Below are 26,859 nucleotides of genomic sequence, written 5' to 3' on the forward strand. Positions count from 1 at the left end.
TGTTTTGGGATCTGTGTCTGATGTATGCAGTAGCTTTGCATATTGCAATCTGGTTATGTTGCACACAACACAGTTGACAGGAGCATTATGCTGAGAACAACAGAACAAAATGTAGTGTTTTCTTGCAAATTGAGGTAACCCCATTTTACAGACAAGTTTGATTAGAAGGGCTTACGTCGGAAACGTCAACTCTACTACTCCTCGGATGCTGCCTGACCTGTGCCACACTTTTTGATTCTGGTTTACACTGTCATTTTTAACTGATTTAAGAATACTGCCCTACTCATTAGATTTGACTTTCTAACTTTTCACTTCATTTGCTTTTATTGACTTGTCTCAACTTGCCTCACAAATTACCACTATCTTTGTACCATTGTTCTTCCTAACTGTATATTCTTCTGAAATCGTTAAGGTCACCAGCAAAGAGACGTGTTTTAAGTGGTGATGACATGACTGGCAGACGATTTATGGAACACATTTCCCCAGGGAACTTTGTAGACCGCTTGTTTCTCAAAAAAAGGAGCTTGAGTGGTATTTACCTCAGCAAAGACTGCACTAACTTTTAACATGTTGCATCGTTACAGGATGGTTGACTCCTTTAAATTTGAGAAATGGATTATTAGGAAGCTGTCTCCTGCAGCTGGTTTGGTTTCCAACAATGGGAACATTGTCCTCAATTGTCTTGAAATGATTTGAATAGTGAGGTCAAAGGAACCCTAAGGCTGTGTTTTTTCTGATGGCCTCCCTACAGACTTGAATAGATATTTACAGCTTTTTTTAAACAAATATTGTGACCTATTCTATTTTTGCCATGTGTGTGTTCTGCAGTTTCAACCATAACCTAATGTTCTGTAGTCCGACTGTGGGTGTGGAGTCTCTGCTGGTTTCTGTCTATTCTTTGAGTAACAGGAGCTGCTGATGTTTCACGTCACTGTTGCACTCTTGTATTCTCCAGCCTCACTTGACTAACGTACACAAGTTTCAAAACAAACTCTGCAAAATAAAAGATGTTTGGTTTAAAACAAACAAATAAAAGATAACTAACTTGAACTGTGAACGTTCAAATGAGTTAAAGAAAACATGTGCCTCTTGTACTAATGAGTATCTACATTTTTTCATTACTCATTCAATGACTGTAAAGCTACTTACAAGGTGTCTTATTTCAAGTTTAACTGAATTCTTGCATCTGAAATGGTCACAAAAAAAAAGCCTTGACTTTAGTTTGCTTTCTAGGTGTAGTAATGAGGAAGCCTTGCTTTCCCTGAAGTCAATAAGAAAGTGCTTCCCAAATACTTTTCCCACTGTAACCCCACTTCCAGGCTTAAAAATTTTTGTGACACCCCACAGTGAGACCTGTGAGAACGGAAGTGGTGTGCAGGGTAATCAGTCTGAGGAAATGGGAGCCAATTTGCAGCTGTCATAATTCAGTCAGCCTCACAATGGCCATTACTGCTTTGGAACTTGTGACTCCAACATTTCAGCTCTTGACTCCAGTCGAGGTCACAACCCACACTTTTGGAAGTCCTGTCGTAGGGGAATAAGAAGTGCGCAAGAGGAAGGCAGTCACTTGGCTTTTGGTTTTCTTCCTTTCTTCTTCACACCGCTTCAACCACATAACCACCCCGTACCCACCCACCCACCCATCTTCACATAAAGTACAATGTTTCCAGAGTTGCAACGTCCAAAATCCAAATGGACAGCCTCCAAGTAATTGTAAGAAAATGAAATTGCATGTCCTTATCTTGTTGGAGAAATGCATTTTGCAAAACCAACATCTGGCCTTTTTCTATAAAAGTTTCCACTGATAAAGTCAGACACAACTGGTTTTGTTCCTTAGTTTTAATCCTGTATTACCAAAGATGCCCATGTACAATGTTTTATTACATCATAAAGCACAATGATTTCTCTTATCAATGGGATAGAGAATTAGTGGAAGAGTCAACTTGTAATTGCTGCTGTTGTGTGTAATGATATTCAACACATGGCCAGAATGCAGTACTATTCATTAAAACTGAAAAGTAAATACTTCCAATCACTGAACTGTAAACTAAAGGACGAGTAGCTATTGTTTCCATCTCAACTAAATCAACTGATGAGCATTTAGAAACCTGTCAGCAAAGTGTTTTATTGCCCATATGTTTACAATTCAATCATTGATTGTAACCACAGATTGTTCTCTACCATAGAACATAATTTTTATTTGAGGAGTATGGTGCAATAAATTGAATTCTGGATTAGTGGTGCTGGAAGAGCACAGCAGTTCAGGCAGCATCCAAGGAGCTTTGAAGTTTGAGACGAAAATTTGGGCGCTCTCCTGCCAATGAAGTTGTGGCAAAGAGTAACTTACTCATGGAATTCTTAGCATGTTTCCCTTTTTGAAATGGTGACAGTTCTTTGCATCTGTGTGAATGTGATGTAAGCAAGAAAACAGAAGAAATGCACTGAATGTCAAGTTAGACAATTTATATGGGATGGACATTCCATGTCATAATGATCATGGTTTGATGGGATTTGAATATTTTATTACTAGGTACCTGGTAGCAATGGTCACAATTGTTTGAATCGCAGCTTCAGTCTATTTCTGCAGAGAAACCTTTCAATTTTATACAGTGCCTCTTGATGCTTTTACTCTGGGTTCAGCAATCCGTATTAGGACACAACACCAATCTATCAGCACTTGTTCTTTTTGATCAAGGAGCGTCAAAATTGTGGTAAAGGTTTTAGCATTTTCTTTGGCAATCCATGTGTATCATATAAACCTCATGAGACTTCACAATAAAAAAAAAGTCCTTCTTTCAAATGTATATTTTCATTATTTGACAAGTTTGTCCAGACATTTTATCTGCAAAAGTACTGATAGGTTCCAGTTCCTCAGCACACTTCCTTCATTATTTCTGGTTTCCGCAATTTTATTCTGCTCTGTGGTTTACTTCCACGGTCAATGCAAGGTACAGTGACAGGTAAGGCATCCTGAATGGAACAACTGAAACCAAAAAAAAATGCTGCTTAACAGTATAACATAAACAGTCCAACCTCCTTGTCTCTTAAAGAGCTTACAGGATCATCAATGACAGTGAAATAGGTGTTCCATGGTGCCAGGTTGATCAGGATCATGAAACCATATGTCTTTGAATATCTTGCTGACAACAACCACAGAAGCTTCTCTCCCAGGACCTGCAGGAAGGAATACCTAGCTAATAACGAGCACAGCTTTGATATGCAGCTGCGAGGTTAAGCCATAACTGTGATAAACAACTAACTTTGATACACTTATAAATTCACATTCAATAATTCCAAATACCATATGTTCTTAGTGGGTGTATGGTGTTTCTAGATGTGTAATTGAGATTTTTAAGTGACACACTTAATGCTGTGTTAGTCATATTGATGTGATGAGGGAGGAAGAAGAAATTACCTAACTGTCATGATAAAAGTATCATAGATGGCCTTTTCATTTTTCTCAGCCTGGAAATGGTTTGGGAGAGCTTGTTTCCTCCTTACCTGGAATTAGTGTTAGTTCCATGTACTCCTGCTGTTCCTTTCCCAATGGCATTATATTAAGAGATACAGCAAGCAACCTGACACTGCAGCATAGCCATTGACATTTTCATATGATAAAAACATTCCTTCAGGCTACCTAACTTCTTTACCATCTGATTGTCTTTCGAGGAGACATTGATTTCCCTGAAAACAAAAAATGCTGGCAATCACAGCAGGTAAGACAGCATCCATGCAGAGAGAGCAAGCTAACTTTTTGAGTCTAGATACTTTGAAGTCTGATGAAGAGTCATCTAGCTTGTTCTCTTTCCATTGATGCTGCCTGGCCAGTTATGATTTCCACATTGTTTGTTTTTCAGTAACGATTCCATCATCTACAGTAATTTGCTCTGACACGGATATCCCTTTGTTATGTTAGTAGTTAAGCTCAGATACTACGAGTGAATCACTGGTCAGGGCAGAGGTCTAACTCTTCATTAAGTTTTAACTGTAACAAGTAATGGAATGGATGTGACTGCATCTGAATCAGTAAATGACCCCTGTATGTCTTGCATTCACTGTTGCTGATGTCAAACAAAATATGGACTAGGTGAAAGTGAGGACTGCAGATGCTGGAGATTAGAGTCAAGAATGTAGTGCTGGAAAAGCACAGCAGGTCAGGCAGCATCCAAGGAGCAGGAAAATCAATGTTTCAGGCAAAAGCCCTGGAGATTTGGATGCAATCAGTGGCTTTCCTGTTCACATCGGAGCAGTCCTCTGGAAGTTGCTTGGAGAGTAACAGAAATCCCATTCATCACTCAGTGTGGGTTATGCATTTGTGTTCAGCTGATCAGAGCACCTCCCAGAAGGGATATTGTTTGTTGATGCTAGATCAGTTTGTTTTGATTCTGAGATGGGTCATTTTGTTAAGCTATTAATAGATATGGACCAAAGGCAAGTGTATGGAAGTTAGGCCATAGATCAGTCAGATCTCATTGAAGGATGGAACAGTTTCGAGGAGCTGAATGGCCTATTCTGTTCTATGTCTTACATTCCTAAATTCCATTAAAACTTGAGAATAATGCATGCTTTCAACTCACCTAATGCAGCTCCATTTTGAGATATACATGACCAGTAAGTTCATACCAAGTAACAATTTTTTTTATATATTGGGGGTTTCCCTCTGAGCTGCCACTGGCTGGAGGTGAATTTACATTGATCAGTGTTGTTTATGTGTCGCTTACAGATGACACATACGTTAGGTGCAGTCGCAATGATTAGTGCAAAATATCACAGGGAGCCAGTAAATCCTTGTTTATGTGTGGCTGCACACCTCAGGTGACTGTTTGCAAATTGTTTCTGTTTTTGGAAATAGCATCCAATGTTTCAGATCTAACCAAAAATATTGCCATGTGATTTCAGGAAAGGACATGGGGAAAACACAAAAACTGGCAATGCTGACATTCATCATACATCTTTCTGTTTTAAAATAGTGTCCTAAAATTGAAACCTGTATTAATTTGCCTTGCGATTCAATAAAGAGGCACAACATTCTCCAGCCATTGGAGTTCAATTCATTCCAAAGGAGGCTGATAGAATCCAGATCTGTTTAAAAAGGGGGCGGCACGGTGGCTCAGTGGTTAGCACTGCTGCCTCACAGTGCCAGAGACCCGGGTTCAATTCCTGCCTGAGGTGACTGTCTGTGTGGAGTTTGCACATTCTCCCCGTGTCTGCGTGGGTTTCCTCCGGGTGCTCTGGTTTCCTCCCACAGTCCAAAACATGTGCAGGTTAGGTGAATTGGCCACACTAAATAGCCTGTAGTGTTAGGTGAAGGGGTAAATGTAGGGGAATGGGCCTGGGTGGGTTGTGCTTCGGCGGGTTGGTGTGGACTTGTTGGGCCGAAGGACCTGTAAGTAATCTAATCTAATCTAATGTGAGGATGAAGTCTCAGGTTTGGCAGCTTCATGACTTATAGTGCTGTGTGGTGCCTGGGCTGTTGGCTGGAATTGAGGTCCATCTGCAGGCAGGACCAAGACGGTGACAGACCAGACATTTATTGTGGGCACTCAAAGCTGATAGGGTGATGGAGCTGCTATCTATTTGGTTGGGAATACAGCAGGTAACCTTATTTCTCCTGACTACAGTTGGTGTGGAGTCAGGAGAAATAATGCTGTGTTGTGGGCATTCCTGGGACTGATGTCCCTTAGATCAGTCTGCACTGGATCCCATTGTCCCAGGGCAAAAAGAAAGGACGCCTACCAGGCACCAGGCCAGTTCTTTTTATTTGTACATAACCTAATGCCTCTTGTTTCTCTTTAGTCACCTGGTGGGAGATGTATTTCCAGCTGGAACTGCACAACTTGCCATTACGAGTCGGGCTTCAGTCTTAATCGTAGATCTTGAACTTAAAATCATTCTGATGGTTAACATCTGGTGTAAAATTACTCCAACAGATAGATTTACCAGAGAGAAGCCAAGTAAACTTGGCAAGCAAACTATCAAGTAGTGCCAGAACAAATGAGGCCCTGGGAGAAATGAGATCCTGGGCCCTTTCTTTCCTGCCCTCTTTAACTTTTGTGTAAACTATTCACTTCCAAATATTATGACATTATATCCATGCCAGTTATGTTCATTTAGACTTTTTTCTCATTAACAATCTGCACCCCAAACTTTTATTAATCCCTTGGTCCATGGGACAGTAAAATTAGTTGTCTATCATCTTCATACTCACTTTGTACAGGTGCAAGTAGCCATTTCAATGTCAACTGAAGAGTGATTAACTGGACCATATAAAGAAGCTCCAGTTTGATTATAAGTGGTTTCATTTTTTTATAATTTGAGGAATTAAGCTCAGTGAAACATTTACAGGAAAGTATTTTCATATGCAACACTCCCACAGAAAGTAGAATTAATTCAAGATGGCCAATTACCATTACTATTTTCAACCATCTGCAAAGTTATGAAAGGGATTGTCAACAGTGTTTCCAACTGCTACAATCAACATTTTCTCTGTAATAACCTGCTCATTGATGCTCTATTTGGGTCTGCCAGGGCCACTCTAAAGCACAGGAATCATTTCATCATCAGATCCTTTGCACTATAAATGTCCACATTTTAAATTTCCTGGTTACTGTGCAGGTAATGTAACTGAAGTATTTAAGTCAATGGCTTCTCATTGGCTTCATCTAAATGCATGTAGACAAACCAGAAAACCTGACAGTACTCAGAGCTCAAAATAAAATTAAAACGCCCCATTTAACACACACAATATAGAATTACAAATCATGCATAACACAATACATGATTCTGTTCACTTCAGAATCCACGTTTCAATTATTAATAACATGACAAGCATTCGTAACAATAACTTGGTATTGAAGGAGTTCAGATACCTGAGGGTTGTAGGGCGAAAGGAGCTTTAGGAAAGGTTGAAGCCCTGGAGGAATTGGAGAACAAGGATCAATATTTTAAAACTGAGGTGTATTTAAAGTGGCAGCCAATATAAGTCAGGGACTCCCTGCTGTCATGGAAGTTGTCACAAAAATATGTTTTGCTTCTTCAGCTACATTCAACTTTCTATTTGTTTGTTAACTCTTTACAGAGAATAGTCATCCTCCTGCTCCTACTGCCCAGATTGTTATGATCCCAGCTGATGGTACTACTGGACAAATCAGATTCCAGAATGAAATGTGGCACTCTAGATCATGTTTACTTTTTTAATATGGTGGTCAATCATTCAAACAGTCACGTGAGACTGCAAAGTTTCTTTTAACGACAGATGTTTATTACGCAAAACTTGACAACAGAATAAAACTAATTTCAAACCCAGCTGTCTAGATAAAGTAAACAGCTCAGGACAATATCTTGAAACAAACAGCAAATCCAAGTTTTAAACCTATTTCCTAACCACATCGACCTGCAGAGATTTACGTTGATATAACTTGAATCTCTATATCAGATATTTAAGTCCTATGTGATTGATTCTCACAGTTACTTTCATGTAAGCTGCGAAGTCTTCTTAGATGAATACTATCAAAACAGAGAGGTTAAACCTTTCCAACTTCTAACAATCTGCAGACCTCTAACCAAATTAAACTTTTGGCGCAGAGGCTCAGTGGTTAGCACTGCTGCCTCCCAGTGCCAGAGACCCGGGTTCAATTCCTCCCTGGGGCAACTGTCCGTGCAGAGTTTGCACATTCTCCCTGTGTCTGCCCGGGTTTCCTTCGGGTGCTCCGGTTTCCTCCCACTATCCAAAGATGTGCTGATCAGGTGAATTGGCCATGTAAAATTGCCCGTAGTGTTAGATGCATTAGTCAGGGGTGAATGTCGGGGAATGGGTCTGGCTGGGTTGCTCTTCGGAGGGTCGGAGTGGACTTGTTGGGCTGAAGAGCCTATTTCCACACTGTAGGGAATCTAATCTAATCTACTGAGGTAACTGTATTTCTCTGCAATGTCTTGAAATCCTGTAAAGGGGAGAAACTGTATTTTCTTCTGATCCTGACCAATTCTTCTCAGAACTGCCCCATAGTTTTCAATCTCTAAATCTTCCAAACTAAGATAAAGGCCTTGATGATTCTGAAATGAAAACAAGTTAATTTCTTCCAATCTATGTAATGAAACACCAGTGTAATGGACCTTTTTCTAATGATACCACAAAGGTCTATAACCATTTGCAAAACAAAAGAACTGATCATCGGCTTCAGGAAGAAAGGACGCGGCCACACCTCTATCTATATCAATGGAACTGAGGTCGAGAGCACCAACATCCTCGGAGTGATGATAACCAGTAATTTGTTCTGGTCCTCCCACATACATATGATGGTCAAAATGGCACAACAATGTCTCTTCTTCCCCAGCTAAGGAAATTTGGCATGTCCATAAGAACCCTTGCCAACTTTTACAGATGCACCATAAAAATCATTCTATCTGGGTGTGTTACGGCTTGGTACGACAACTGCTCTGCCCAGGACCATGAGAAATTACAGAAAGTTATAAGCACAGCCCAGACCATCACGCAAGCCAACCTCCCATCCACAGACTCGATCTACACTGCGGAAAGGCAACCAGCATCAAAGAACCCTCCCACCCCGTTACACTCTCATCCAACCTCTTCCATCAGTCAGAAAAAAGAACAGCTTCATCCCTGCTGTTATGATACTGATGAATGGACCTCTCTAATTTCAAATGCTTTGCTCTGTCTAAATACCCTATCATCCATTTGTCCTTGTATGTTATGATCTGGATGCAAAACAAAACTTTTCACTGTATTTAGGTACATGTGACAATAAATCCAAGCTGACCAATGTTGAATTATGTCACTGTTCTAGAAGGAACCAGTCCAGTGGTGAGAAGTGATGTAGGCACCAAAGATCAATAAGTAGAATCAGTCTGGGTAGAAATAAGAAAGAAAAGAAGTCCCTGGTCGGAATAATCCACAGGACCCCAAACAGTAGTTCCATAGTGAAACACAGTGCAAATCAGGAAATGCGGGGGTTTGTAAGAAAAATACCATAACATCATGGGTGGTTTTAATATGCGTATTGATTGGATTAATCCCCCATGACTAGGGCATAGACCTTATATATGGAGTTCTAGAAGATATTCAGTGAGATTTTAAATATGAGACTGTTAACAACTATGAGCATGTGAGACTAGAGGCAAATGTTAGTTTAAACAGAGAATTGGTTAAATAGTATTGTCCAGTTTCTCCTTAAAACAATTTAGACAACTGCGACTAGAATGTCATGAATGAATTTGTCCTGGTGCCCCATAATACAAAAGTTGTCAAATTAACACGAATACAAAATGACACCAATAGAAAACAGTCCCAACTTTATTAAGAACAAAGTTACAACAACCTTTAATAGGAAATATACTATACCTAATCCTATTTGGTGCATGGTGGAGCCTACTCCTGCCCCGAGTTCTGATGTTCTGACCTCTTGTTCTACATAAAAACCTTCGCAAAAGAAGCAACATCCGTATTCGACTATTTTGAAACTCAAACTTCAAAAATGATAGGATTATATTTGATAAATAATGCCCCTTTCAATGCAACATGAACAAGTCAAGTTTCATCAGAGCCAGCGACAAAACGATAGTTGTTCTCACAGATGGGATTTTGTACATTGTCCAATAGAATTGCTGGTTCAAAAACTAACATTTCGCTGAGCAAATAAAGGTCACTGCAGAACTCTACGCACAAAAACTGATTTCAATGCTGTAAAATTGAATTAAATTGAATTTATTGTCACGCGTACCAATGCACAATGAAAAGCTTTGTCGTGTAAGCAATACAGGCAGATCACATAGTTAAGCAGCATAGATAGATAAATAATAGATAAACAGCGACAAAAACAAAAACACAGGTACAGGCGAATGTTAAGGGTTTGTGAGTCCACTCAGTATTCTAACAACAGTAGTGTGGAAACTGTAGGGTAGAAATTTCCTAATTAAGACGATCCCCTGAAAGATCTAGTTGATTGCTAACAGTAGTGCAAAGTTTGATTGAACCTAATACCAAAGGACCCTTGGGGTTATCCTGTAGATTTGCATCTCACAGACTGATGGTCAGTAAACAGTTAAACTCTCAAGATTTCACAGAAGGATATGGAATTAAAATCCTGCGGCGTCATATTGCTTGGAACCAATCAGCAATATTTTCCCTTCAGCTGTAAAACATCTGGATGTTGTTACTCCTGAGCTAAACAGGGGAAAAGCTGTTTCCCTGGTTCGCCATGAATTTGAAGATTTTGTTCGCTATTTTGGCGGTGGCTCTGGTCGCAATTATAGCCCTGAATTGGATCTTAATAGTGGGCTTTGCAAAATCGGCAACTTGTGAGTACACCAAGTTTATAGATGTGCTGGAGGAGATGCATGGGGAGTCGTTTCAGAGTCTGGTATTTCAAGATCTGGACAGTGAGGAGCTAACCAGCGTGGTGCAGTACCTGAGGCAGAAGATTACAGTGAAGCTGGTGAACTGCAGTGAAGCCCTTCCATCAGACAATTACATCTACATGATCGAACTGCACCTCCCCCCGAAAAGTGAGGTCTTAAAATTTTTGGACAAGCAAGAACCCCAGCCGAGGAGAGAAGCCAGAGCGGTGGTGGTATTTGGAGCTCAGAGTGAGCCTAATATCACGGAGTATGTGGTGGGACCCCTTCCTTATCCAACCTACCACAAAGACATTTCTTCCCAAAAATACCAGAACCTGAGTTTTCATGCCAGACCTGTGACAGGCTTCGAATATAAAACCATCATTTCAAGAATGGGATTGGAAAAGGCCTCTCGGGTTATTCGGGAAAGTTTTGGCTTAGACTGGGAAACGCTGATCTACATGGACTCTGCTCCTCGCGGTTTCAAAGCAGGGGACCGGGAAACCTGGTTCCCATTCTTGAGAAACATGAGCGGCCTCTTTATGCACCCAGTGGGCTTTGAGGTGCTCATAGACCACAGCAGCACCAATCCCTCCCAGTGGAAAGTGAAGCAGGTCTTTTACAATGGCCAGTACTTTGACAGCATTGAGGAATTGGTTGCTCAGTATGACCGCGGCACCGTGAGGAAAATCCGTCTGCACCGAGATCAATCCGATTCGGACTATGCCTCGCTGAAACCCCACGTCCAACATAAATCTGTCTCCCCTTTGCAATATGAGCCCCAGGGCCGCCGTTACAATGTACTCTACAACCATGTGAGATACTTCAATTGGCAATTTGCTTTCCGCCACAGCACTGTCAATGGGCTGCAGTTGTTCAATATCCAATTCAGGGAGGAAAGAATCGCCTATGAATTGAGTGTAGAGGAGCTCAACTCTGTGTATGGAGGTGACTCGCCCTCCTTAATGAGGACCAAGTTTCTCGACGTCAATTATGGAATTGGCAAATCTGTCAATGAACTGGTGAGAGGGGTGGACTGTCCGTACGGTGCAACCTTTGTAGACACTGTTCACTTCTCAGAGAGTGAGAACCCAAGGCGGGTCAAGAACTCCATCTGTATCTTTGAACAGAATAAACAATTGCCCCTCAGGCGGCACTATTTCAGCTGGAACACACCTCCCTCTTACGGGGGAGTGGCCGACTGTGTGCTGATCATAAGGTCAGCCTCCACCGTGGCCAACTATGATTATATCTTCGATTACATATTCCACCACAACGGTGTGATTGAGACCAAGGTCCATCCCTCAGGATATGCACTGACCACATTTCTTTATGAGGGCGGTCTTCTGTACGGAGCAAAACTTGAAGAGAACGTTTTGGGGAATATTCACACTCATTTCTTGCATTTCAAGGTGGATCTGGATGTAGCAGGTAGGTCACAAATTCTGTGTCTCACAATCTTTATTCTCCACAACCACCTGATGAAGGAGCAGTGCTCCAAAAGCTAGTGCTTCCAAGTAAACCTGTTGCACCATCACCTGGTGTTGTGTGATTTTTAACGAAGGTGACAAAGTAACTGAAAGCAACAAATGCTGGAGATCACAGCGGCTCAGGCAGCATCCATGGAAAATGAGCAAGCTTGGGGATTTTTAGTTGCCAGAATCTGCAGTAATTTGCTCCTATCAAGGTTATACAGTAACCTCCATTCAGTTCTGAGGAGGGGATCACTTGGCCTGAAACATTAACTCTTGACTTCTCTGCACATACTGCCAAACCTGCTGAGCTTTTCCAACAATTTTGTTACAAAGTAACTTTAGAAGTTTAAGAACCGTTTTAACATGTTTGATATTTACAGTTCTCTGAAGACTGTGGCAAGGATCTTATTGTTTGGAGATATCTCTGACATGCATCTGGGCCGCCAGGAACTGAAAGTCCTCAGTTGCTTTTTTTTATAAAAAATGGTGCTTCAGTATCAAGTTCCTTTTCCCAGCATGGTAGTGGCCAGTCAGGAGCTGAACCTTGCAGCCATCACTTTAACAATCATTCCTTATATTCTGTTTTTTTTAACGAATGCCCATGTGCAGTCCAGCCTATTGTTCTCCTCTTCCTCAGTATATCCTTTTCTTTAAATATCAAAGGTGAAAATTTCCTCCAAATAAAATCACGGACCATTCAATAAAATTTATCCTCTGGATCTAGGTTTGCTGGCCGATCTGGAAGGTTCAGATGTTTCGTCACGATACTAGCCCTCGAATGGTGACAAAATGTCTGAAAATGAACCTTCCAGCTCAGCGAGCAAACCTACACAGCAGAGGTGGGCACTGCAGTTGCTGGAGATTGGAATCAAGATTAGAGTGATGCTGGAAAAGCACAGCGGTTCAGGCAGCATCCGAGGAGCAGGGAAGTCGACGTTTCGGGCAAAAGCCTTCCTGCTTCTCGGATGCTGCCTGACCTGCTATGCTTTTCCAGCACCACTCTAAAGTTGACTGACCAAACCTACATCCAGAGCCACAACCAAGCTGTTATCACCATCCAGGGGCCAAACACTCCTCCTCTATGTAATAGAATATTCACATTCAGAAATGTGGCTCACCGTGTGATTTTCTTAATATCTCGGGAGGCTAAAGGAAGATGAGGTGACTACTTTGTGGACCTTGTATTCAGCCAGTAACATGATCCCCAGAATCTAGTGACCTAATCTTTTGTACTTCATCCCATTATCACTGACGTCTCTGTGCTCAATCTCAGTTCAGCATAAGCCTCCACCAGATGCACCTAATTCATTGATTAGGCACTTCAGACCATAAGATCATGAATGGGTATAGGAGTAGGCTATGCAGCCCTCAAACCTGCTCCATGCCCATAATCCAACATTCTTCACAGCCACATTCCTGTCACCTCCATGTGACCCTTTATTCCCCAACTGACCAAGAATTTATCTATCTCTGCCTTGAAAGTACAACCTTCCAGTCTCAACATTGATTTCAAAATGTGCAATCATAACCTCTGTCCCCATTTCTCTGTTTTGTGTTGTCCTTTCTTGTTGTTTTTGGACAAAAGCACTTGGTAATTATGGTGTCTACTTTCCCACTTTGAAACCTCTCTAGATTCATCATTTGCGTTTTTACTTCTCTCATACCTTCTACTTTTGGCTTAGTTATTATTGCTTTTGTTATTTTAATCTATCCTGTCTTTCACCCTGATAGAAACCTTCCCTTATGTTGTTCTTCCTCTCTCATTTCCCTTCCTCAGTACTTGCATCAGAAATATTTTCTGCCCGCTGTGAAACAATAATTCTATAAGCCTCTCCACAGATGTTTCCAAACATGTTGAGTATTTTTAGCCTTTTCTAATTTTGATTTACAATCTGGTTTCAGATCATATAATTATCCTCTGGCATTTCTGCACTGCAGTACCCATTGGTCATGTAAATACTGTATAATAAGTGAGGAAAAAGGCACGCGGGTGCTGCTGTGACCTCTTTAAATATGACAAGATTACTAAAGATTGCGGAAGATTATGAAGAGTTAGTGTGTTTCAATCCTAGCCATTTGTTTTATTTTTGTTTTTGGAAGTATTCTAGATCTTGAGCACTGCCCAGTTAACGCCTTTCAACTTCAGGCAGAGAAAGCTAGATTCCCAAGACACCATGGGCGGCACAGTGGCACAGTGGTTAGCATTGCTGCCTCACAGCGTCAGAGTCCCGGGTTCAATTCCCGCCTTAGGCAACTCTCTGTGTGGAGTTTGCACATTCTCCCCATGGCTGCGTGGGTTTCCTCCGGGTGCTCCGGTTTCCTCCCACAATCCAAAAATGTGCAGGTTAGGTGAACTGGCCATGTTAAATTGCCCGTAGTGTTAGGTGAAGGGGTAAATGTAGGGGAATGGGTCTGGGTCGGTTGCGCTTCGGCGGGTCGGTGTGGACTTGTTGGGCCGAAGGGCCTGTTTCCACACTGTAAGTAATCTAATCTAAAAAAAATCTAATCTAATCTAATCTAAACTAGGGCAACTTTTTCACACAGAAGGTGGCACGTGTATGGAATGAGCTGCCAGATGATGTGGTGGAGTCTGGTACAATTGCAACATTTAAGAGGCATTTGGATGGGTATATGAATAGGAAGGGTTTGGAGGGATATGGGCCGGGTGCTGGCAGGTGGGACTAGATTGGGTTGGGATATCTGGTCAGCATGGACGGGTTGGACCGAAGGGTCTGTTTCCATGCTGTACATCTCTATGACTTAAGAGGGTCTACCAATCCCATCCCAAAGGAAAAAAGCCAGTTGAGGTTATTACCTTTCTTTTGGAAAAACTTTATCTAAATTAACAGCCAGATTGTAATTCTCTTGCATAAGAGACAGAGTTAAATACGTACTCCTCCATTGAAAGGGGGTACTCAAGTGCCATACTTGAGTTTATTAGTACAGAAAACTGAGACAATATCAATTGAAAAATAGATGTTTATCAAAGAACCAACAAGTAGGTCAATGTCTATGTGGAAACCAAAAGCACAATATTAGATGGCTCTCAGACAGTAGGAAAAAGCAATCTCTTATTTGATAGGAAATCCAAGTATAAATTTTAATTGCTGTTGCCAAGATAAAATTCAAAGAATGGCATTTATATGGTATTAAAGTAAGATTCCTTAATGTCTGAATGACTGAGATATGCTTTGTTTGTGAGGAATCTAATCTATTTGAATTCTCCTTAGAAATGTAATGTAAATTCTGAATGCATAATTGATTTCCTAAGTAGAAAGGTACTTCTTCAGTTGTCTTTTCGTCAGAGGATTTGGTTAAGATATTATGATGTGGAACACTTCTGATTTTTAAAATCCATTCATGGGATGTGGGTGGCACTGGCTGGACCAGTACCTCTTGTCCATACCTTGTTGCTGTTAACAAGATGCTGGTGAGCTGATTTCTTGATCTGCTGCAGTCCATTTGCTGTAAATGGACACAATGCCATTAAGATTCCAAGATATTTCATCCAATGATGCTGAAGTCACTGCAATATCCTTCCACGTCAGGACAGGAAGCAGATTTTGGTGGAGCTTCATAGGTGGTTGTGTTCCCATGTAACTGCTGCCCTTGTCTTTTGCAGTTGTCATGAGTTGGTTGATTGTGGCTTTAAGGATCAGCGCCTACATTGGACATTTACATTCTTGGTGTAAAAGAAAAATCAGAATTTTCATGGTTGTTGTCACAAGCAATTTCACATTGCTGTGAAGGGGTAGTTAATCGCAACTTATCTTTGTCGATGCCTTTTTTGTAAATAAAATAAAATCAACTTGTGATAGGAAAATTAAACTACATTCTTCTACATTACCTGGCATAGTTTTTCACCCATACACTTTCATACTTCAATAAAGTCAATTTATATAAATCTAAATTGACTGACTTTTGTAACATTTCGATAATGTGAGATTTTGTGACCATTGTGTACCTCTGATATATCATCTAATATATCAATATAATTTACAGGGAAATGGAAATAAGCTGGAAAGAAAATTGAGTTTGACCTTTCCGAGGTGCTGGGTAAAATGCAGAAAGACTGTTCTGTGCCCATGGCAGGAATCTTTTTTTTAATAAAATCTGTGAGCTGTTGAGGGAGCTGTCAGTGATTCTGATCTTCCTTTCTCTAGTCTACAATCACTGCAGACATGGGACACATGTTGACTAATGACAACTCTACAAGGTTGCCATTCACCTGCTTGACTATTTGTCCAATTTTCTTCCAAGAACTAGGAGAGTCAAACTAATTATCTTCACTCACAAGTGTGAATTGTTGTTGTCACCTCTCTTCCTCAGAACACTTTAACCCCAGGGCATCAATGTGGACTTCACCAGTTTCCTCATTTCCCCTCCCCCCACCTTACCCCAGTTCCAACCTGCCAGCTCAGCACCATCCTCATGATCTGTCCTACCTGCCAATCGTCCTTCCCATCTCTCCGATCTATCGCCTCCATCCCCACCTCCATCCACCTATTGCACTTTAAGCTGCCTTCTCCCTAGCTCCACCCCCCTCCCATTTATCTCTCCATCTCAGAGGCTCACAGCCTCATTCCTGATGAAGGGTTTTTGCCCAAAATATCGGTTTTCCTGCTCCTCGGATGCTGCCTGACCTGCTGTGTTTTTCCAGCACCACTCTAATCTTGACTGCCTATTCATATACCCATCCAGATGCCTTTTTAAGTGCTGTAATTGTACCAGCCTCCACCACTTTTCTGGCATCTTATTCCATACACGCATCACCCTTTGCGTGAAAATGTTGCCCCTTAGGTCCTCTTTTTGTATCTTTTCCCTCTCACCCTGAAGCTATGCCCTCTAGTTCTGGACTCCCCCTCCCCAGGGAAAATATTTTGTTTGTTTATCCTATTCATGCTCCTCATGATTTTATAAACCATTAAGATCGCCCCTCAGCCTCCAACGATCCAGGGAAAACAGCCCCAGCCTATTCAGCCCCTCCCTATACCTCCAATCCCAACAACATCCTTGTAAATCTTTTTCTGAACCCTTTCAAGTTTCACAACATCCTTCCTATAGGAGACCAGAATTGCATGCAATGTTCCAAAAGGTGGCCTAACCAACGTCCTGTACAGCTGCAACATGACCTCCCAACCCCTACACTCAATGTTCTGACTAATAAAGGAAAGCATACTAAACGCCACCTTCACTATCCTTTCTACCTGTGTCTCTACTATATTACAAAGACCAGGCTTTTCTTAGGAGGCTGGAACATTGGGAAACTTTTAAAGATCAAAAAGGATTATTAAAAAATGTAATAAAAGTGGTAAAGGCAAATTCAGAAAGAAAGCTAGTACAAAATATTAAAAACTGGTAGCAAAAGATTCTCTATATAAAGGAATAGAGCATAAAAGAAGGGAAGCTTTTCTGCATCTGAACAAGGCATTAGTGATCCGAAATATTATATAATTTTTGTTCCTTTGAGGAGGGAGACAATTGTATTGGAGTTGATTCAGAGAAGGTTCACTAGATTGATTCCAGAGATGAGGGGTTTGTCTTACAAAAAGAGATTGACAAATTTATGCCTGTACTTTCTCGAGTTTAGGCAAATGGAAGGAGATCTAATTTTGGTATATATGTCGTGAAAGGGGATTAACCAAGTAGACATGACCAGAATGTTTCTTCTTGTCGGGCAGTCTTCAATGAGAGTTTATAGCTTTAGATAAGGGGTAGCAGATTTTAACCAGAAATGACTTTTAAAGTACCATGGATCTGTGTAATTCAGAAAACCAGAAAGTGGTGAATAGCAGGTCATTGAATAAGTGTAAAGAGGAAATAGACAGATGTTTAAATCAGTAATGGTTATGGAGAGCAACAAAGTGGAACGGAGACCAACATGAGCTTAGCTACGATTGTATTAAAGGTGGAGCCTACTCCTGCCCGAGTTCTGATGTTCTGACCTCTTGTTCGACAGAAACGCCTTCACAAAATAAGCAACACCCGTATTCTCTAACTCTAACTTCAAAAATGTTAGGATTATATTCTATAAATAATGCCCCTTTCATCAGAACATGCACATTTCCGGTTTCATCACAGCCAGCGACAAAACGATAGTTGCTCTCACAGATGGGATTTTGCACATTATCAAGTTGGATTGCTGGTTCAAAAACTAACATTTCGCTGAGCGAATAAAAGTCACTGTAGAACTCTATGCACAAAAACTGATTTCAATGCTGTAAAATGCATAATTAAGACGATCCCCTGAAAGATCTAGTTGATTGCTAACAGTAGTGCAAAGTTTGATTGAACCTAATGCCAAAGGACCCTTGGGGTTATCCTGTAGATTTGCATCTCACAGACTGATGGTCAGTAAACAGTTAAACTCTCAAGTTTTCACAGAAGGATATGGAATTAAAATCCTGCGGCGTCATATTGCTTGGAACCAATCAGCAATATTTTCCCTTCAGCTGTAAAACATCTGGATGTTGTTACTCCTGAGCTAAACAGGGGAAAAGCTGTTTCCCTGGTTCGCCATGAATTTGAAGATTTTGTTCGCTATTTTGGCGGTGGCTCTGGTCGCGATTATAGCCCTGAATTGGATCTTAATAGTGGGCTTCGCGAAATCGGCAACTTGTAAGTACACCAAGTTTATAGATGTGCTGGAAGAGATGCATGGGGAGAGGTTTCAGAGTCTGGTATTTCAAGATCTGGACAGTGAGGAGCTAACCAGCGTGGTGCAGTACCTGAGGCAGAAGATTACAGTGAAGCTGGTGAACTGCAGTGAAGCCCTTCCATCAGACAATTACATCTACATGATCGAACTGCACCTCCCCCCGAAAAGTGAGGTCTTAAAATTTTTGGACAAGAAGGAACCCCAGCCGAGGAGAGAAGCCAGAGCGGTGGTGGTATTTGGAGCTCAGAGTGAGCCTAATATCACGGAGTATGTGGTGGGACCCCTTCCTTATCCAACCTACCACAAAGACATTTCTTCCCAAAAATACCAGAACCTGAGTTTTCATGCCAGACCTGTGACAGGCTTCGAATATAAAACCATCATTTCAAGAATGGGATTGGAAAAAGCCTCTCGGGTTATTCGGGAAAGTTTCGGCTTAGACTGGGAAACGCTGATCCACTTGGACTCTGCTCCTCGCGGTTTCAAAGCAGGGGACCGGGAAACCTGGTTCCCATTCTTGAGAAACATGAGCGGCCTCTTTATGCACCCAGTGGGCTTTGAGGTGCTCATAGACCACAGCAGCACCAATCCCTCCCAGTGGAAAGTGAAGCAGGTCTTTTACAATGGCCAGTACTTTGACAGCATTGAGGAATTGGTTGCTCAGTATGACCGCGGCACCGTGAGGAAAATCCGACTGCACCGAGATCAATCCGATCCGGACTATGCCTCAGTGAAACCCCACGTCCAACATAAATCTGTCTCCCCATTGCAATATGAGCCCCAGGGCCGCCGTTACAATGTACTCTACAACCATGTGAGATATTTCAATTGGCAATTTGCTTTCCGCCACAGCACTGTCAATGGGCTGCAGTTGTTCAATATCCAATTCAGGGAGGAAAGAATCGCCTATGAATTGAGTGTGGAGGAGGTAAACTCTGTGTATGGAGGTGACTCGCCCTCCTTAATGAGGACCAAGTTTCTCGATGTCAATTATGGAATTGGCAAATATGTCAACGAACTGGTGAGAGGGGTGGACTGTCCGTACGGTGCAACCTTTGTAGACACTGTTCACTTCTCAGAGAGTGAGAACCCAAGGCGGATCAAGAACTCCATCTGTATCTTTGAACAGAATAAACAATTGCCCCTCAGGCGGCACTATTTCAGCTGGAACACACCTCCCTCTTACGGGGGAGTGGCCGACTGTGTGCTGATCATAAGGTCAACCTCCACCGTGGCCAACTATGATTATATCTTCGATTACATATTCCACCACAACGGTGTGATTGAGACCAAGGTCCATCCCTCAGGATATGCACTGACCACATTTCTTTATGAGGGCGGTCTTCTGTACGGAGCAAAACTTGAAGAGAACGTTTTGGGGAATATTCACACTCATTTCTTGCATTTCAAGGCGGATCTGGATGTAGCAGGTAGGTCACAAATTCTGTGTCTCACAATCTTTATTCTCCACAACCACCTGATGAAGGAGCAGTGTTCCAAAAGCTAGTGCTTCCAAGTAAACCTGTTGCACCATCACCTGGTGTTGTGTGATTTTTAACGAAGATCACAAAGTAACTGAAAGCAACAAATGCTGGAGATCACAGCGGCTCAGGCAGCATCCATGGAAAATGAACAAGCTTGGGGATTTTTAGTTGACAGCATCTGCAGTAATTTGCTCCTATCAAGGTTACACAGTAACTTCCATTCAGTTCTGAGGAGGGGATCACTTGGCCTGAAACATTAACTCTTGACTTCTCTGCACATACTGCCAAACCTGCTGAGCTTTTCCAACAATTTTGTTACAAAGTAACTTTAGAAGTTTAAGAACCGTTTTAACATGTTTGATATTTACAGTTCTCTGAAGACTGTGGCAAGGATCTTATTGTTTGGAGATATCTCTGACATGCATCTGGGCCGCCAGGAACTGAAAGTCCTCAGACACATTTTTAAAGAAAAAATAAATTGCCTTAGTATCAAGTCCCTTTTCCCAGCGTGGTAGCAGCCAGTCCAGAGCTGAATCTTGCAGCCATCACTTTAACAATTATTTGTTTGTTATTGTCTTTTTTTTACAAATGCCCATGTGCAGTCCAGCCTATTGTTCTCCTCTTCCTCAGTATATCCTTTTCTTTAAATATTGAAGGTGAAAACTTTCCCCCCAGTATAATCACCGACGGTTCAATTAAAATTAGTCCTGTCATAGGAAAAGCAATCTCTGCAATTGAATCCTGTCTTTTTTTTTTCCCCCCTGGATGCTGTGAGCTTGGATAATTGAGGTAGCCTGCCTTCCAACATTATTCCTGTCTTCACGAGCTATCAATGTCAGTGAGTTTTGGCTCTTGTCCAAGGAGCAGTGGCTAATGCAATGTACAGAGATTGTCTCTAGAAGAAATACAGTAACCTGCATTGGAACACCTTCAGTGCCCCATGATATTTCACCATGGGTGTCAGCCTGCAGCTGAATCCCTTGCTGCCAATCATGGTGAATAAGCAGTGGAAGTGATTACCGAGAATAAGTTAGTGACAAAACTATGAAGGCTGTGGAAGGGATCTAAGGTAACAACAGTCTTTTCAAAACGGAATGTCACCAAAAGCCATCTGACAGCGTATTGAGAAACCTACAGAAACATAACATGTAGGAACAAAATCAGGTCATTAAGCGCACACACTATATTCCCCACTGCCACCGCCCCCCCTCCCCCACCACCCCCACCACCACCCCCCTCTCTTCCAATGGCATTTGACCAATAGTTGCAGAGAATGCCATACCCTCCCTATTACCCCCCGCTCTTGTCATCCAGGTGCGAAACACTCCTCCTCTATGTAATAGAATATTCACATTCAGAAATGTGGCTCAACGTGTGATTTTCTTAATATCTAGGGAGGCTAAAGGAAGATGAGGTGACTATTTTGTGGCCCTTGTATTCAGCCAGCAACATGATCCCCAGAATCTAGTTACCTGACCTTTTCTACTTCTTCCCATTATCAGTGACCTCTCTGTACTCAATCTTACTTCAAACTCAGGTTAGCATAAACCTCCACCAGATGCACCTAATGCATTGATTAGGCACTTCAGACCATAAGATCATGAATGGGAATAGGAGTAGGCTTTGCAGCCCTCAAAACTGCTTCATCTCCATATTCCAACATTCCTCACAGCCACATTCCTGTGACCCTTTATTCCCCAACTGACCAAGAATCTATCTATCTCTGCCTTGAATGTACAGCCTTCCAGGCTCAACATTTATTTCAAAATTTGCAATTATAATCTCTGTCCCCATTTCTGTTTTGTGTTGTCCTTTCTTCTTGTTTTGGACAAAAGCAGTTGAATATTATGCTGTTTATTTTCCCATTTTGAAACCTCTCTAGACTTATCATTTGCATCTTTACTTATCTCATACCTCTACTTTTGGCTTTGTTATTATTGCCTTTGTCATCTTAATCTGTCCTGTCTTTCACCCTGTTAGAAACCTTTCCTTTTGTTCTTCCTCTCTCATTTCCTTGCCTCAGTACTTGCATCAGAAACATTTTCTGTCCACTGTGAAACAATAATTCTATAAGCCTCCCCACAGATGTTTCCAAACATGTTGAGTCTTTCTAGCCTTTTCTAATTTTACTTGACAATCCGGCTTCAGATCATTTCATTACCCTCTGGCATTTCTGTAGTGCAGTACCCATTGGACATGTAAATACTGTAGAATAAGTGAGGAAAATGGTATGAGTGTGCTGCTGTGACCTTTTTAAATATGACAAGATTACTAAAGATTGCGGAAAGTTATGAAGAGTCAGTGTGTTTTGTCGAGGAGAAAATATAGAGAATCACTAGGAGACGCAGAGAGTTCTTCAAGAAGAAGGTCTTTTATTTGCAAACAAAAAACTGTGACACTAAAAAAGCAGATTCTTGAATGGCCCCAAACCTCTGGGTCCTTGGATTTTTATTTTTTTTTATCATGTTTCTGTTAGCTTATCAGCATGTCCAACTATATTAATCAAAGTACCTCACTCTAGCTACACAATAAACCAGTGATGTTAGTTCCCATTATCTCTTTAGTTGTACATTTTACTTAATGTTATTCTAATGTCCCGGTTAGATATTTATTGCTAACTCTTTGCACCAATGGTCTTTCATTCCAGACCCTACTTAATATTTTCCTAATGTCATGATTAGATATTTATTATTATTACCTCTGCTACAGTGATCTTCCATTCCAGACTAACCTGTCATGATAGATATTTAGCTATTCCATCTATTACAATAGTCTCCCGTCTCAAGGCGACTCTCCTAACTATTAATTAGATATTTTAATAACATGTCCCAAATATTTATGATCCCAATCCTGTCATAATAACACTTAACAGGAAAACTATCTCTACTAACTGTTATCTCATCTCACCATAGTGACCTTTCAGCCTTAACCTTACTCTGCTAATTGGTGTAAGATCATTCTACTATTCTTATCCCATCCTGCCTTCCACAGATTGCCAGTGGTCTTCATGCTTTAACCCTTCCCATGCTTTCATGTTCTTTATTTTCCATGATTTCAGGCAGCATGGTGGCTCAGTGGTTAGCACTATTGCTTCACGGCGCCAGGGGACCCAGGTTCGATTCCGGCCTCTGGCGACTATCTGTGTGGAGTTTGCACATTCTCCCAGTGTCTGTGTGGGTTTCCTCCACGTGCACTGGTTTCCTCCCACAATCCAAAGATGTGCAGGTTAGGTGAATTGGCTATGCTAAATAGCCCTAGTGTTAGGTGCATTAGTCAGGGGTAACTATAGGGTAAGGGAATGAGTCTGGGTGGGTTACTTTTTGGAGGGTCGATGTGGGCTGAAGGGCCTGTTTCCATACTGTAGGTAATCTATTCGTAGCCTTTTTTTGTTTTTGGAATTATTCTAGATCTTAAGCACTGCCTACTTAACCCCTTTCAAGCAGAGATGGCCCGATTCTCAAGACACTTAAGAGGGTCTATAGGATTGATCAATCTCATCCCAAAGGAAAAAAGCCAGTTGAGGCTATTACCTTCCCATGGTAATATGTTATCAGGAATGAGCTGATGAAGGGCTTTTGCCCGGAACGTCGATTCTCCTGCTCCTAGGATGCTGCCTGACCTGCTGTGCTTCTCCAGCACCATGCTCTCAACCTATATCCTATTCATGGGGTAGGATCCAGCACTTCCTATTCATCTACACATGCAGATGTCTTTTAAATGCTGTAATTGTACCAGCCTCCACCACTTCCTCTGGCATCTCATTCCATACACGCATCACCCTCTGTGTGAAAAAGTTGCCCCTTTTATATCTTTCCCCTTTCACCCTGAACCTATGTCCTCTAGTTCTGGATTCCCCCACCACAGGAAAAAGACTTTGTCTATTTATCCTATCCACACTCTTCATGATTTTATAAACCTTTAAGGTCACGCCTCACCCTCTGACACACCAGGGGAAACAGCCCTATACAATTCAACCTCTCCCCAATGCTCAAATCCTCCGACCATGGCAACATCCTTGTAAATCTTTTCTGAACCCTTTCAAGTTTCACAACATCTTTCCGATAGGAAGGAGACCAGAATTGCACGCAATATTCCGATATTGGCCTAACCAAGGTCCTGTACAGCTGCAACATGACCTCCCAACTCCTATACTCAATGCTCTGACCAATAAAGAAAAGCATACCAAATGCTGCCTTCAGTATCTTATCTATCTGTGACTCTACTTTCAAGGAACTGTGAACCTGCACTCCAAGCTCTCTTTGTTCACCAACACTCCGCAGGACTTTACCATTAAGTGTATCAGTCCTGCTCTGATTGGCTTTTCCAAAATACAACACCTTGCACTTATCAAAAGCTACTCTTCAGCCCATTGGCTCATCTGATCAAGCCCATTATACTCTGAGGTAATCTTCTTCGCTGTCCACTACAACTCCAATTTTGGTGTCAACTGCAAACTTACTAACTATACCTCCTATATCCATATCCAAAATAATTATATAAATAACATAGTAGTGGACCCAACACTGATTCTTGTGGTACTCCGATGGTCATAGGATTCCAGTCTGAAAAATAACCCTCCACCACTACCCTCTGTCTTCTACCTTCAAGCCAGTCTGTATCCAAGTGGCTAGTTCTCACTGTGTTCCATGAGATCTAACCTTGTTAACCAGTCTCCCATGAGGAAACTTGTCGAACACCTTACTGAAGTTCATATAGATCACATCCACCTTTGTAATCTGACATTATTGATGTGCTGTAGCTATTTACATGTAGCTATTAACCCCTGTATTACAGGATCTGATTCTGTGTGATAAACGTGATGGGAAAGAAATAATTGGAGCTACATTAATTACTGTTGGGATCAATAATAACTCAGTTAAATTATTTTAATTGCTAACAGCTTACTTGATCTAACTCAAGTCTATGCCAGGATGGGGAATTCAACCTGTTGTTTTATGCCTGCTGTGTTCCTTAGATTTAAAGATGTTTAAGATTTACTTAAACTTTGAGTTGACAAAACTCTTGAAGCAAAGCACGAAGACAAGTCTTAGCTAACCCAACAAACCAAAGGCTGCATTTGTACCCCAAGTATTGTTGCTAGACTAGAAACTACTGTTCATTTTATCGTGACTCAGTTTTGAGCTTTGCTGAAGCTTGTCCTTTTTTGGAAGAATGCTTTGTGTCCCGGAGTAAATCACATTCCATGCTTCTTTCCAAAAGTTTACAGAGCAAATGTTTTGAGCATCTAGTCATTAAATAGTTCTATATTGAAGTGATGTAGGTTCGGAAACTTTGCTGGAGATTAAATGGAGCACTTGAACATGTTGCACAGTAGATTTACAACATGTGGCACCGAACATCGAAATGACTCCAATAGTGATTTGAATTGGTGCATTTTCACTTGGGGATTCAGACAGGAGTTTGAGTAAATGGAGGAAGTGGATGGTTCTTCCCTGCAAATGACCACTTTGACATTGCAGCACCATGACAGGGAAAAGGCATTCTTCTTTTAAAAAAAAAATTAAGGGGATTTTTGACACTGAAACACCTAGAAACATAGTAAACAATTGCATTTATATAGCACCTTTAAAGTCAAGATATTCTCAGTGGTGTTTTTAAAAAATTAATACTTTTGGAATGCCCTCACTGTTGTAATTAGAAGATGCAGCAGGCAATTTGTGCTCAGAAAGCGCTCTCAAACAGCAATATGGTATCGAACAGATGCATTTAGAGTCATAGAGATGTACAGCACGGAAACAGACCCTTCGGTCCAACCCGTCCATGCCAACCAGATATCCGACCCAATCTAGTCCCAGCTGCCAGCATCCGGCCCATATCCCTCCTAACCCTTCCTATTCATATACCCATCCAAATGCGTCTTAAATGTTACAATTGTACCAGACTCCACCACATCCTCTGGCAGCTCATTCCATACATGTACCACCCTCTGTGTGAAAAAGTTGTCCTTTAGGTCTCTTTTATATCTTTCCCCTCTCAACCTAAAACTATGCCCTCTAGTTCTGGACTCCCCGATCTCAGGGAAAAGACTTTGTCTATTTACCCTATCCATGTCCCTCATGATTTTGTAAACCTCTATAAGGTCACCCCCCCCAGCCTCCGACACTCCAGATAAAACAGCCCTAGCCTGTTCAGCCTCTCCCTATAGCTCAAGTCTTCCAACCCTGGCAACATTCTTGTAAATCTTTTCTGAACCCTTTCAAGTTTCACAACAACTTTCCGATAGGTGACTGTAAGTGAAGACACCTATAAGTGATCTCAATGAATGTTGCTCACAAAAATCAGTGATCTGTGGATTTTCCTTTTGTGAATGTCTGTTTGAATCCAATAGTTAGTGAAGGGCTGTCTGAAAGGGATGCCACAATATTAGCAAGCGGGAGAAATAGCCATTTACATTGAAGTATCCTCACAGATAGCAAACCCAGTACTAAAATGTGCTGAGTAATTCACTCTAACTTCAAATGAAGCGGAGAACAAAATGTAAAATAGGGATTTACGGGTGGGATTAAAGCATGAACAAGCATTTTAAAATTATTTTTAAAAATCTGATTTTTTTTTTAATCCACTAGATAACTTTGTCATTCGACAGATATAAAAATATTTTGAAACTGGCTGTTCAGTAGTAATTTTAAACTTAGTGGCCACTGCAAACCATGTTACACCTCAGTTAATATTTTTAAGAAATTGCACAGTGAGACGTGAGGAAATAACAAGCTCACATCACAGCTGTGAATTTTACATATTATAGCCTGTGGAAACCTCACAGGTATCCTATGGGGAAGCATAGAATTAACCTGATTTTCTGGCTTTCCACGTTTAACTGCACACATGCAGACTCCTGAAATAAATTAATATCCGTTTCAAAGCAGTA

General features: G+C 41.3%; 1 protein-coding gene across 2 annotated transcripts in view; it reads left to right on the forward strand.

Moving 5' to 3' along the window:
* Window positions 1-10,171: 10,171 nt before the first annotated feature.
* LOC122539867 (amine oxidase [copper-containing] 3-like) overlaps window positions 10,172-26,859 on the forward strand; it is a 36,073-nt gene continuing 19,385 nt past the window's right edge. Inside the window, exon 1 of one of the 2 annotated variants that reach the window (XM_043675000.2) lies at window positions 10,172-11,784. In XM_043675000.2, the coding sequence (XP_043530935.2) occupies window positions 10,215-11,784 (1,570 nt within the window). In that variant the 5' untranslated portion in view covers window positions 10,172-10,214. Of the gene's footprint in view, window positions 11,785-18,304; window positions 19,917-26,859 lie in introns of those variants that run through there. The other variant, XM_087977836.1, reaches the window with a different exon arrangement.

This window comes from Chiloscyllium plagiosum, unplaced genomic scaffold (genome assembly GCF_037043375.1).
Source record: "Chiloscyllium plagiosum isolate Xiang-an unplaced genomic scaffold, Cpla_swu_hap1 HiC_scaffold_32, whole genome shotgun sequence".
Taxonomy (NCBI): Eukaryota; Metazoa; Chordata; class Chondrichthyes; order Orectolobiformes; family Hemiscylliidae; genus Chiloscyllium; species Chiloscyllium plagiosum.